Source organism: Dicentrarchus labrax, unplaced genomic scaffold, assembly GCF_905237075.1.
Source record: "Dicentrarchus labrax unplaced genomic scaffold, dlabrax2021, whole genome shotgun sequence".
In the NCBI taxonomy this organism is placed as follows: Eukaryota; Metazoa; Chordata; class Actinopteri; family Moronidae; genus Dicentrarchus; species Dicentrarchus labrax.
The window spans coordinates 20,263,639-20,277,633 of NW_026136704.1; the positions used below are offsets into that span (position 1 = coordinate 20,263,639).

At 38.6% G+C, this 13,995-nt stretch overlaps 1 protein-coding gene across 2 annotated transcripts; it reads right to left on the reverse strand.

Annotated features, from left to right (window-relative positions):
- Positions 1–6,645: 6,645 nt before the first annotated feature.
- gpr184 (G protein-coupled receptor 184) lies at positions 6,646–13,431 on the reverse strand. 2 transcript variants are annotated; one of them, XM_051398101.1, is made up of 2 exons: positions 13,052–13,431; positions 6,646–9,596 (listed from the first exon to the last, which is right to left on the reverse strand). In XM_051398101.1, the coding sequence occupies exon 2, from the start codon at positions 9,552–9,554 to the stop codon at positions 8,529–8,531; it is 1,026 nt and encodes a 341-aa protein (XP_051254061.1). In that variant the 5' UTR covers positions 9,555–9,596; positions 13,052–13,431; the 3' UTR covers positions 6,646–8,528. The 2 variants fall into 2 exon arrangements, with proteins under 2 accessions (XP_051254061.1, XP_051254060.1); XM_051398100.1 differs by having other exon boundaries at positions 13,057–13,430.
- Positions 13,432–13,995: the final 564 nt, after the last annotated feature.

The following is a 13,995-nucleotide window of genomic DNA, read 5'->3' on the forward strand; positions in this document are numbered from 1 at the left end:
CTGTCTGGAAAACAAGATTGACACAATGATCAACTTAATATTCAGAGCATGAACAATAAAGTCACCCATAAGCATCACTGTGCTGCCACCTGTTCCACTCAGTTCCCATCAAGTGTGATTAATGCTTTCTTTGTTTGTCAAACCCTGGATATCAAGTCAATTTCTGAACATGCGTTCTTTTAAAAGACTCACCAGAGAACTGGTTAATGTGATCTTAATTAAATTTAGCAACATTAATTCTGTTCAATTAGTTATTCAGAGTTCTACAGTTTTCATTATTGTTGCTGCTTATGATTAAAAGGCTATTTTTTCTACTGTTAACTGGAAGGTTTGAAACAAGTTATTACATAAAATAAATGTATCAGTGCAGAGCAAATTGACCATCAACAAATCCAATCAGCCCATTCAAAAATGCCAAAACAATTGTTCTGTCACCCGAGTGACAGGAACAAAAATACTCAGGGTAGCTTTGATGCGGTTTGAAAAAGCCCAGCTCCCCAGCCAGTGTTGATCCCAATCTTGCATTCAGTTCTACCCCGCTTGTTTTTGCCCTGAAGCTCTATCAGAAAGGGTCTGCAAGGGTTCTTGTTTTGTTTTCAAGAAGGGAGGTCAGTTGTTTTTTTTTGTGGGGCTTTTTATTGCCTTTATGATAGAGACAGCTGCAGATAGACAGTAAAGGGGGATAGAGAGAGAGGATGACACGCAGCAAAGGGCTGCAGGTCGGATTCAAACCCCGGGCCGCTGCAGCAAGGACTCAGCCTCGATACATGGGTCGCCAGCTCTACCCACTGAGCTAACCGGGCACCCATGGAGGTCAGTTGTTTTAAGATTGAAATCCTCAAATGCCATAATGCCACGCACAATATCAATCCACATTTAAAGCCCCTGCGACTTGGTTTGAAATGTTTAGTATTTCTGTATTAAGTATTAATGACTGAGTAGCTATCAAACTTAAAGGGTGGGAAAAACATCCGTAGTTATTATTTCTCAAGAGTTTCACACTGAAAAACTGCTTCATCAGAACTTTGTGGTTGCAGATATTGTTGCATCCTGTTCGGTGTATGGACCTTTTCCAACAGAGCCCCGCCCACTTTAAACTAGTGAGAAAAGCACAGAAATCTCTCAAGTGACATAGCCAAAACTGAGTTAGAAAGTAATGTAATGCAGAAACTAATCACTGTGAAATGCTGATGTACTGTATGTACTATGGATGTACAGTATTATAAGAACTGCATGGCAGACTCAAAGATGGCACCCACTCACTTAAATGAAAACTGCTTACTCGCCTATCAACTTTACTGTAGGATGACAATGTGCGAGTGAAAAATTGCTTATCTAGGCTCTGGGGAAAAATATAAAATCTTCAAGTGGTAGCAACCCCCCGGAAAAGCAATTTTGTCATGGTATAGCCCAGTCGAAACCTTAAATGATGACGTTAAGTTTGTTTCAACTTCCTCCAAAACTACAGAAGTCACCATTATTTTTGTCTATAAAAGACAGAAATCAAGAAAGAACAAATACTTTGTGCAATATAATCAAATCCAAAAGTATGGCACTGGGTCTAAAAGTCCAATATTGCTGTATTATTCTGCTGCCTCTTACCATCATCAGTAACAAGCAGATTATGCCTTTATAATAGGCTGTCAGCAAACGTGCACATAAAGAACACAATAAACGGGAAATACAAATAAGCATACTCAAGATGTTATTTCTGCCTTTTTGGAAGATTTTTCAGGGCCATTTCAGTTGTTTGATTAAGACTGAGAATTGCACCAGTTAATTTGCTTCATATTACAATACAAGTAAATACAAACTTTAGTGTTAAGACTGACACAACAGCAAGTGGATTCTGGCTAAGACCTGTTTTTTTATAAACAAACTAAGCTCCTTACACTGAGGATTTAGACTTCCAGGTCCCCTAGGCTACTAGACAAATTTCACTTCAACCACCTTAAATTAAGGTCTGCAACAGAGTGAAAATGTGTTACATAAAGAAAAGAATATTCAAAATATACTTCAGGCAATTATTTGTGAGTCAATTGAACCATAAAATTACCACGATGACTGGAAATTGGGTATTGCTGTAACAGTGTGAATACATAGAGGAGATAATACTTCATGAAAAGGACCTACTAATCCTTTCAAGCAATTAATTACGAACCTGCTTTCTTGTCAAATAAACAAAAATAAGTATTGTTTTGATATAAGTGCTTTATGGTAATTGGCTAAATAACTGACGCCAGTATCCTGTACAAAAATGTATGTGTACTGCTATTTGAGCTAGTTCATGAGAAAAAACAAACACAGAAAAACAATTGTCATTATGTCCGTTGGGCATAACCACAATGTAAAGCAGAATGATGCACAAAAGGACATAAGTGAAGACTGCAGAGAAAACCAGGTATTATTTTTAGACAGGTCTGCGATGCTTGAGTTCCTGTTAGTTCCTGTCTATAAATTTAAACTGTGGAAAAAGTTTAGTGTCTTTATTTTGTAACTTATGTACTTAAATACTTCCTGAAAGAAAGAGTGTGTGTGTGTGTGTGTGTCTGAGTGGGCAGAAGAGTGTTAGGGTTAGGGTTAAGGTTGGGACGTGGTGTTTGTCACATCTAAATGGAAAGCTTTGACATTTAAGTGTCAGGTGCAAAACCGCTTTACATCCAAAAACAAATCTGCATCTTAATTTATCTTCCTGAGATATAACGTATGATTGTGTGGCAGCAAATCTATTCAGATCGGCAGTGCAAACAAATGATACACTTCCTGGCCATGTTTTTTAGTACACATACACAATCTACAAAGTACAACGGCTCAGTTACATTCTACATTTACGGATGTGGTTATTTCTGAGGTTATAGTTAGAGATGGTGCTGTCCCTGTTTTTCAAATATTCTGCAACCCTTATGTCTATAAATATAATGTATGTCAAGTTTTACAGCACTTCAATTATATACTCAATAATAAAGGTCAGTGACAGTGGTCAACACGTTCCAACGCGTCAAAAACTGCAACTTGGTCAGCGGCCCTACGCTTCAAGAAGTGACGCTGTACATACCCTTCTAGTGTCACTTTTGGACGCGCAAGGATGTTTGATTGATATGAGACCGTGGCACTGTCAAGTTAGCAACAACACATTTACCCACATCCGGGTGGACATATTTGTATTTGTATGTATTTTTAATATTTATGACATATTTGAATAAAGTAATTTAACTGTGGTAGCCTGTATGTCTGTAGTTACAGTATAGTGAATTATAATAACTGAATATCCTACTTATTGTTTTGCTAATGAAATATCAAATCTAATGATGAGCCACTTTGGGTTTGCGGTTCATAAATAGGTCTTGGACAAATTGAGTTTGATTATTAAGATTTGCTGTTTCATTAAGACACTCTTAACACAGCGAGCAGCAGGAGAGCAGAAGTTCAATAGAAACATTAACTGATTAGCAGTGATTACTTATTATGAAGTAAGAAATGAACAATTATATTCTATTGAGTGCTGTTTTGTATGTGTCACAATACTCAACTCAATGCTAAAATAACTTCAGTCTAAGAATAGCTTTGTCTATATAATGCATTTAGCCCAACCCTACATTATGAAGCTATGACTCAGAACAGCTAATCAATGAAACCATATTGATTTCCCAGAGAGTCTGGTTACAGCCAGAGTGAGCTCATTAAAATCTGAGTCTAGAGAAAATTGATCTGTAATATCTTGGGCCTAATGCCACAGGATGATGGACTGCTGCTTTGTGTAATTTCTTTAAACCTGACTGCATTTTAACATTTGCAAATTTGGAGTTCAAGTAGTGCTTCCTGAAATTGCCTCACGCTCTGGCTGGTAAGAGTGTTGATGGGAAATAATGAAGTGATGGAAGGACATTTTTTGGTAACCTTTTCGTGAAATCATATGAATGAGGTTTTTCTTGGCTCTATACTTAAAGGCTGATGGGGCAGATACATTTCTACCAGTTGTTGCTTGTGTTAAAAGAATGGCATTGTTCTATATTTGTTTCTTTTTATCAACATAAGAGGACCAAAACCTAGTGGCGTTGTTACACCTATTTTATGAATATCCCTGTATATAGACAAAACTTTTTTACAAAAATTAGAAAAAATGAAATATAGCCCTAGATCTATTCATCATGCACATTTAATGTGAGCACAAGTGAGACAAAGAGAGAAAATGACGCACCTTACAGGACACTGTTGGCATCCAGTGGTTGCTATCTAGTATCGAATTCATTAAGGCAAGACTTGAAGGCTATGGATTCAAATAGTTAGCTAATCTAGATCAGTGGTTCTCAAACGTTTTTGGCACAAGGCACATCATTTATAAAAAAAGAAGAAGTACTTGCAACGCACACATTAACATAATGTTAAATCGTCTCTCTCTCAGAGAGCAACAAGAGCACAAAAGAGGAATCGATGAGGCCATGAAGATAGATGTTATTATATGGAGTGAGCACATAATCCATCAATTACACTGCAGTATTAAACAGCAATAGAATTGTAATACTGTTACAGGCCATAAGAACAGCACCCTAGACTAGTTTACTAACACTCAATAGTAATATTACTTATACAATAGAGTATGTTTCTGATGTGTATTGAGTGGGTGTCTGTTTACTTTCTACCAGAATAAAGACTCTCAAACAATGTGTGGTATTATATTACTTTCCCCCGTAACTAGCAGTGGAACTAATTACAACTAAAATTCAGTAATAATATTACAGGTAGCTCCCCAAAAAATAATAAGTTACAACATTACTTTGGTTGGCATCCCCTACTGAACAATCCAATCACATCCTTGGATTCAGCAGCAGAGTACTCGTGGAGGAAACTAGTTTGGAAGATGGAAATGCTTACCTTCAGCAGCTGGAAATATTCCCTTACATTGAACAAAACTGGTTTTCGTCAGTCTGAATTTTGTGGAGAAGGGACACCATTACCAATTTTGTATACTGTTTGCAGTGAATAATAAGTAATATTACTTTTTATAAGAGTAATGAGAAATAGATTACATTATTTGAGTAACTAAAATTAGGCCTAAATAGTTCACATATTATATCTGCCCAATTACCTGGATAGACAAGTCCAACGTAGACATGAACGCCTTCTGTGAGGAGATACTCAACTTAACTCAAACACTACAGATACAAACGTGCGCATAAGACACTTTAAACATAAAACTTTTCACATAACACACTCAAATGGATCTAACAGTATAGAAATGCACACACAATAATATTAACGGTGAGCCCACACTCTTAAGAAAAACAAACAAAAAAGTAACAAAGTAAAACCTAAGATGCAGGCCTGATCATATCTGGTGTGCCTTGGGCCACAAATAAAAAACATACATTACACACAGTACATACATTAAAACAGTTACTCACCTGCAGGAGTAGGGCGTCTCCTCATGTAGCGGGGTTTAGTTGAATATTTTGAATAAATATCATGGGATTTTATCTATCATTATACAACATTATAAAAGGCTGAGAGAGTTTGCAGTTCCTTAATGCTACGCACATAGCAAAAGGTAAGTCAATTCATAGAATAACATCTGCTGTGGTGGGCTGGTCCCAACTGGTTGATCTGGCTGGCCGGATCAACTCAAAGTCTGCTGCTCTTTAATCAAAATGTTTCCTTTTCAGATGACGGTAGGCTATTCTTGTCATAGGTAAAATGTGTTTTAATAATAAAGCCAAAAACAGATTAAAACAAAAACAGTTTGAGAGGAGCTAGGCTACCGGCTGCAACATCTAAATGTGCAGCCATTGTCGTTTTCAAAATCTGCTCGTCCAGTTGATTTGAAGATTTTTGGTTTAGCCCTTAAAGCCCCAGTCAGACATCATTCAGTGATATTTTGAGCAAAAAAATACTCATAAAAGCAAAAATGTATTAAGTTTAAAGGAGTTACGGATCGCTGCATATACATGCAAGCTGTTACCATGGCAATATCCTAGGATTTGTGAACATAGTAACCCAGAATGCTGATTGGTGTACTTCTGTTGTTGCATTGGACATTGGCCTGTAGCTTGGATCTAATAGTGTTGCTGTGTTGACTGTCATATTCCCATATGGAATAATGAGCATTGATGACTATTTATCTCTTATGGGATGCTTTTATGATCTGTTTTTGAAGAAGCTGATATTGCTGATAACAGGCTTTGGTTGCATGCAAGTAAACAGTCTGTGCAGTGAACAAAAGAGGCAGAACACACTGACCAAAATGCAATCTCGGAACTCATTGGCTACCATCTGACAAAGACTTTGCTTTTTATCAATCTTGGATCCAATTGGATATCGTATGACTGCGACTTAGCATTCATAGGCAGATATCTCTTTATATCTTTATATATATATATATCTCTATAAAGATCACCATTCTTGTGTCTCAAGTTGCTAATCGCACACAGGAGAGGAAGTCTTGGCCCGGATATACATTATCCAGACATCCACTGGCTACACCGGAAGCCCTGAAACATTGGCCTGTGCCCTCAGAGACTAAATTGCTGTCAGCACATAGCCAGAGGACTCCGAGACATAACATAACATATGACTGCTTCATCACTGTCAAGGCTCAGAGTTTTGCTCTGCTGCTGAAAATAAAAATAATACACAAAGTTGAATGAGATCTGAGATTGTAATCATTTAGTTTATTGATTTCATGCTGTGAAATGTCTATGCACATGACCTCAACACTGTCGTAGAGCACAGCAAATCTAGAAAGGTACGTATAATGAAATAAACATTTTATTTTTTTAAAATGCTAATCCTTTCCAAAAACAATTCAACACTAGCTTTTATTATTGGGACTATTTTCATCCAGGGACTAACACTAGTTTTCCAGTGAGTGTTTACAACAGCAGGACAAGTTAATAAATTACAGTGTCCCTGTTCATCATAACGGGGGAATGTGTGTGCAATTGTGTGGCTTACTGATGTTTTTTTAATAGCTTTTGGACGACTAGAGGTCTATGGCGCAGAGGAATAAGCTATATGAAGCTTCGACTGCACAGACGTAGGTAGGATCAATTCATCAATAATAGTAATAATACTTTTGGTCTTTTTATGGGATTTGTTGAAAATATCTCATCAGCTGTATCCTTCAAGTACTGAAGCAACAATGAACTTGTGTGCCTTATCTGCCAACAAAACATGTACAACGAAATTTTCCAAAAGCAAATACAGTGTTTTTAAATTAATGAACATTTTAATGAGGGTATCTGCAAAAAAAAAACAACAAAAAACAAATAAACATATCAGCTAAATGTTCACAAACAACCTATCTTGTTGCTTTCTCTACAATATCCACCCATCATGGACTGGGAAAAACATTGCCAGGGAACATAATCCAGGCAGCAATTACATTTCGATTTAAGCACATTAGGCAAAACATTTTATATGAGCTCGTGTTCAGGAGACAGCATTGCTATATACCATATATAGATCAAGGACTCAGCACTATAGGCTTTTAAAGAAAGAGAACTGGTTGTACAAACCTTGATGTCCTCAGGATTCATACTGGTTATATGTCAAGTGCTCAACTGGTGATTTATCGATGTGCCCTACAAAGAGCTCTATTGATGCATTAAAGACACACTGTATGAATAATGGACAAAATGTAAAACAAAGCAACAGCAGCCTTAATGTTGTTGATTCATTTTTCCTATTCTCCTCTTCCCTTTTTCTCCCATTCTTCCCCTGTCTGCTTGCCTGTCTGTAGAGGATTAGATGTACACTAAGTTTATTAACTTTTGCTCACATCATTTGAGACATTGTGAAACATTTTTTAAAACAACTCTGGGAATAAAACTCTCTTATCATCTCCCAAGGCCTTCTCTCGCTGTGGGAATGCATAAAATACCAACTGCAAAATTGATCCTCACATAAACCAAACAACCTAAAACTAGAGCACCTGTTCAAACCACTGGTTTATATGATGGTTCATTTACATTCAACATGTTTCACTGACGGCCAGACACTTAGGACACACGGTCATGCTAATAAATGCTTTTTGGCATGCTTTAGAGTAAATGCACTTTCAGTTATAGCAAGGCCACATATTCACTATCACAATATTCTTGTATAGATTGGAGGGGAAACACAAGGGCTCTTCAACTCAGGCAGTGTCCAACCACAAACCAGAAGTGGCCGCCACTGAAGAACTCTTGGGAGAGCAGAACCTGGGAGTGCAATCCAATTACAGAGCTCTGAGATGCATGTTATTCAACTGCCTCTGCTACATTGTGCAGGATGAAGAAAAAAAGGAAATAAGAAACAAAGGCAATGTGGCTCTCTCAAAGGATGTTGATTGTCTGTAAACAAAGGGTTGATTATGGGATGTAAATAATCCTGCTACTTACTGGCTAACTCCAAAAATGAAGACATTCAAACAGCTACAGCATTATGCATAATTGTGTATATATATGCACACACACACACACACACACACACACACACACACATATGCATACAAATGCACAGGTGGACTTGTCCACCCACATATAGCTTACTTTTCATATTAAATTAGTATTCTGCTTCCCTCTGTTGTATGCAGTAAGAGCACAGTCTGTATCTGTCTGTTTCCCTCTGTACCTTCTCCAGCACAGTTTCACCTCCTCCCGGACGCTGTTACTGACCAGCACATATAACACAGGGTCCACCACGCTGTTCAGACTGGACAATGCCAACGTACATGAGAAGAGAAAGTGCATATTTTGTTCAAACTGGCAGTAACTTTCTTTGTTGCTGTAGTAGAAGACGAGTGAGCGTGTGAGCAGGAGAATGTGATATGGAGCAAAACAAATTGAGAAGATCCCAATCACCCCAAAGGACAGCAGGCGGACCTTCCGCTTAGCCTGAGCACTCAGGCCAGGACTCTGACCCACAGTGGCCAGTACCCTCCAGTAGCTCACCGCCAACACCAGCAGGGGCAGCAGGAAGCCGAGGCACACTCTGAGCAGGTTGAATAGGGCGACAGGTCTCTCCATGGGGTAAGTCTCATAACAACGGTCATTCTTGTTAATGTCATCATGGGCATCTTTGAGATTGTCATGGACCAGTACCATGATGTGCATCACAATCACTACAATATAAACACCAAAACACTGTGCCCAAGCATAGCGTGATGTACGGTAGGTCTTGGAGCGCAATGGGTCAATGACCACCAGGCAGCGGTCCACGGAGATGGAGCAGAGCAGGTAGATGCTGATGTACATGTTGGAGTAGTAGAAAAAGCCAGCTATACTGCAGGTAATGACACCTAGCTCCCAGTGGTGGTTCTTTAGGTAATAATTGATCCAAAGGGGCATAGTGAGGAGGAAAAGAATGTCAGAGATAGAGAGATTAAGCAGGAAGATGCCCAAAACATTTTGCCGACGCATTTGATGCCAAATGGGTCTCAAGGTCAGCACATTGAAGATCAAACCAAAAATGAAAGACAGAATGTAAACGGACATCAGGAAGTCACTGATGGCACTGTCTTCGATGTTAACACACACTGTAGACGCATTTGTGGCTGATGTTGGGACTGTGATGTTCATTGTTCCTTTAGTTTTCTGTCACTTTGCTGGTTAGAAATTCACCTGTGGGAAAAAAAAGGTTTCACAGTAAGTGTTTGTCAATAAGGCAGAGTAAAAGTGACACAGGCAACATGAGCCTACTCCCACGATGCCTTAAAATCCAGTGGTTCTAGCTTGGACATTTTGTATCCATCCTATTTTGTGGTTCAGTGAGCTCAAGAGATAAAATCATTTGGTTGTCCTCTGATGTTTCTGAATGTGAGGCAGTTTGGCTCAACATGCGGTGTTAGGGCAGGGAGCTGAAGTTTTCCTCTCCTGGAGAAGATACAGGCTTAGTCACGGTCCCTGAAGATAACACCCACAGTACTAATAGAAACTGTGATTGCCAAAATCCCCCCTTATTGCCTCAACTGCTCTGTGTGGAGAAAAAATTTCATGCACTTTCTTCATAAATGTCCTGGTTTTATGGAAACTGGGAGCAGTAAGGACCTAAAGCCTTATATCGGGTGAATTAGATGTAGAAACTCCTGCCCCCTAGGCGATCACAATATTTTATGTTAATGCTGCTATTTGTTAAATTGTTGCACTTATTGCCCTGCATGGTCTAAATCAGAGTGGCGGGCAGGGGCAGCACAGACTGAACTCGCAAAGTGAGCATTTGCATTTTACTGTAATCACTGCTTAATACAACTTCAGTCCAATTTATCAGCACAAGAAGATATTCTGATTCTGTGGGGACACAACAACCCACAATCAGTTACTGTTAATTTAAATGCATCCTTAAAAAGACTCACTCATGGTCCAGTTTAATGTCTGATGTAACAGCTATCAGCAGAACTGGATGGCTGAAGAGACAAGAGGGATTTAATTGTTTACTGTGGCTTGAAGGATGAGTAATGTGAACTCCATGCCCTATATGAATTAATCAATTAATTTACTCCCTGATCTACGCTGTACATGCACTGTCAGTCCCAGTTCATCATAGAGCCGTGGGTGTGATTCCCGTCTGTTAGGCAGACACATCTCAGATATTAGTCTGTGTTGCTTCCTGTTCAAAATGTTCTGGTGTTGAATTAGAAGAGAAAAAAAACCACTTCCTGCACAGGTAAATGTAATCAGAAAATGGGTTACAATAAAGTCACCACGTCTTCTCAATGTAGATCCCTCAAATAGCTTCTTACAAAGACAACATGCGGTTGCTATTTTTATGGAAAATGATAAGAGCCCTCAAAAGTTTTTTTCAAAAAGTTTTCATTATTCTGTCAATTTCCTGTTTCTCTCTGAGATTTCAGCATTAGGAAATTAAACCTGTGTTCTGTATATTTATGGCTAGTTTCTGTATTTCAGTGGCAGACACTAATGTTTGTTTCCTCCCCACATTCTGTTCTATTGCTTAGGCCTGGCCCTGGTGTGTTTATACGCTCAGGAAGCATCTAATGCCATTAACGTCTGGACAGAGATAGGCTGTCCCATCCAAATTCAATAATGGAGAAGCCATTTAGAGGCAGACCATCTCTGGTGAATAATGTGTGCCTGTGTGTGTGAGTGTGTGTGCGTGTGTGTGTGTGTGTGTGTGTGTGTGTGTGTGTGTGTGTGTGTGTGTGTGTGTGTGTGTGTGTGTGTGTGTGTGCGTGCATGCAGGCGTGCATGCAGGCGTGTGGAAATGGGTTTGATTTAATGGATTATTCATAAAGTGTTCAAATAATGTTGGTTGGGAATCTACAGTGACTGCGGTATCGGAAAGTTTTGTTCTTTTATCTGGTACTTTTTCTAAAATAATTCATAGGCTGCTGTTTAGTCATCAGTCTGGCAGCTATGACTAACAACAAACTGGTCTTCCCCTCCTACTAACAATGGCCCTAGTTGAAGCGCTTGTTCTATTCACTTTAAAATCAATACAGGTTCTTTTCTTTTTCCTCTAAACTACAGGTTTTCATCTTTCAGTGAAAATTTCACATATCATCCTGATACATGACTTCTTTACAGCTGGTCGAGGCTTTAGTCCATCCTTTCGTCCATCTGGGCCAACTATGTGTTTGTTAATATTATGAGCTGAACAAAGCTTGGTTGTTATTACACAGTCATGCCACCAGTGAGGCTTTAAAAGACCAAAACTTCAGCTGTTTCCTAAAGGAGGAGGAATGTGCTGCACGTCAAGCAAAATGCAAGCAATATGTTTTATAGCTTGCCTCCCTAATACCAAAGCTGCGTTTCACAGGTATCACAGTCCACATTCCTGTGAATTTTCACTATTTCCTCTTGTCAAGCAGTTCCCTTTTGCACTTTTCAACCTGTTGTAGTGACTACCGCTGGGAGAACCTCAGAAAACATTCAACCCTGCAGAGAATCATTTCTAACCTAATTATTTTTGCAACACTGACTCACACATCATCAAGCATGCTGCCTTTCACAGTCCAGAGGAGACGAAAACAAAGTCAGGTTTCAAATAATGGTAATTTCCTTAATTAAAGCTATATCTAAATATGTTCATCAACAACCTTTTTCTCTATGACAAAAATTAGACAATGCTGAGACGCCACAGACATTATTAAAGGCTAAATGTGACTTTATCAAGATACTATATTGATGAGACTAAAATAATAACTTAATGTGTTAAAGATCTCTTTATTGTCTTTGAGATTAAATATTATGTTTTTGTGTGCCATATCTTTTGGAGTAACTTACATCAACTGTTTTACGGAAAGAAACTTAAAGTTAAGAATGACATCAACAGATATTTGGGCCCATTTTTGTTTCAGTGAGACTGAGAAATCCCCCCTGAATGCATTGCTTTAACAGAAGTGAAACAATGTGGCCATAAAAAAAGGCTCGTACAAATACCACAAACCTAAAGACAGACATTAGGTAGTTTTTTATTTTTTAAGCTATAAGCCAACTAGTAAGGCAATGGTATTACAAGACTTTGTTGTAGATTACTCAACCTGTGTTTTTCATCAGATAATGAAAGTCTTACGTGACTAAAATGATAGAACATTATTGCTTTTGGTGAGACTATATCGACTGAAATGTTCAATATAATCTGACTAAAAAAGACAAAAATTATGGTTCTAAAATAGTTACGTTAAAATGTACATACTTATCCAAACAGGATGAGGTTGACTAAATCTGATAAAAAACCAACAAGGACATCTGACACGGGACCAAGACTAAGACTAAATCAAAACATTTTTGACAAAATGAACACTATGTAGTGACCACGGCTGGAAGAACTGCAGAAAACATTCAATCCTGCAGAGAATAATTTCTAGCCATAATTACTTTGTAATGCTGACTCACACATCAAGCATGCCTCAAGCATGCTGTCTTTCCCTTGACAGCAGTCCACTGGGGACAAAAAGAAAACTAGCAAAGAAAGTTCAAAAGGAATTAATATCTTTAACACCCTGTTTACAAAACATATAAAAACATGTCACATTTCTATCTTTTTCAGTAATACTTTTTAGAGATGTTATTTTTTTTTAAGTCTAAGTATAATTTTTGCTGTAATAAATAATTACCTCACCTGATGTTTTTTGGGTAAGAGGTGCGCCTTGATTGTAAAAGAAAGCTGTCCTGTGGGTGAAGAGTTTCAGACACATTCCAGATGTGTCTCAGGTTTTGGCAGAGTTCAGTCCAGGAGGGTCAGAAGACGAGCTTCAGAAGAGACTCCTCAGAGCTCCTGACATGCAGCCAAGCCACTAACAGTCCCACATGGTACTCTCACTAGATAACCATCAGCCAATACAGTAACTACAAAATGCAATGGTTATTCTCTGTGTACTGCACTGTCGGATTTTTTTGTTCTGGTAGAGACAACTTGCCGTTGACAGCCACAGTTTAAATGTCAGCGTGTGTGTGAGTGTAAGGAAGAGATGAGACGAAGTAAAAAAAAAAGGGAAGACACATGTAGGAGGAGGGAGGTTTGCTTTTGTACACGTGCACGGAGGAAGTAGGCTTCAGGGGTGGGGAGAAACATTAGACTGTGATGGAGCTGACGTCACTACTCTCAACAGAGACAGAAAAGCATGATATGTGCATACTGGTCTGATTTTGACAGGAATTGAAAGTCTGTGGGCAGGCTATTACACGTCACACACATAAACCCTGATTCCCCCATGCTTTCACATTGACACAGGTCTTTTCATAATGTAACAAGTGTAAATAGGAATTATAATAGAACTATTTTCAGTTCTTTGGAACAGCTTTCACTTCATCATCTGTCTCCCTCAGTCTAAATCTTCATTATCATTCAATGCAAGAAAACTGAAGTACTTAAATTGATTCAATGCTCGAATGAGGTTAAGAAGTGAAGGCAGGCAGCAGAATGAACTGTGGGCGTGTGAAGTGTGGTTATCAGATAAACTATTTTACCCAGAAAGCCACGTGTCAGGGCCATATCCAAGGCTCTTTTTATGTTTATGAAAAGAATCTGAGATGGATGCCTGCAGCCAATCTGTGAATG

Bases quoted from the DNA above. Each gene is read 5' to 3' on its own strand.
- gpr184 (XM_051398101.1), bottom strand. From the start codon at position 9,554: ATGAACATCACAGTCCCAACATCAGCCACAAATGCGTCTACAGTGTGT.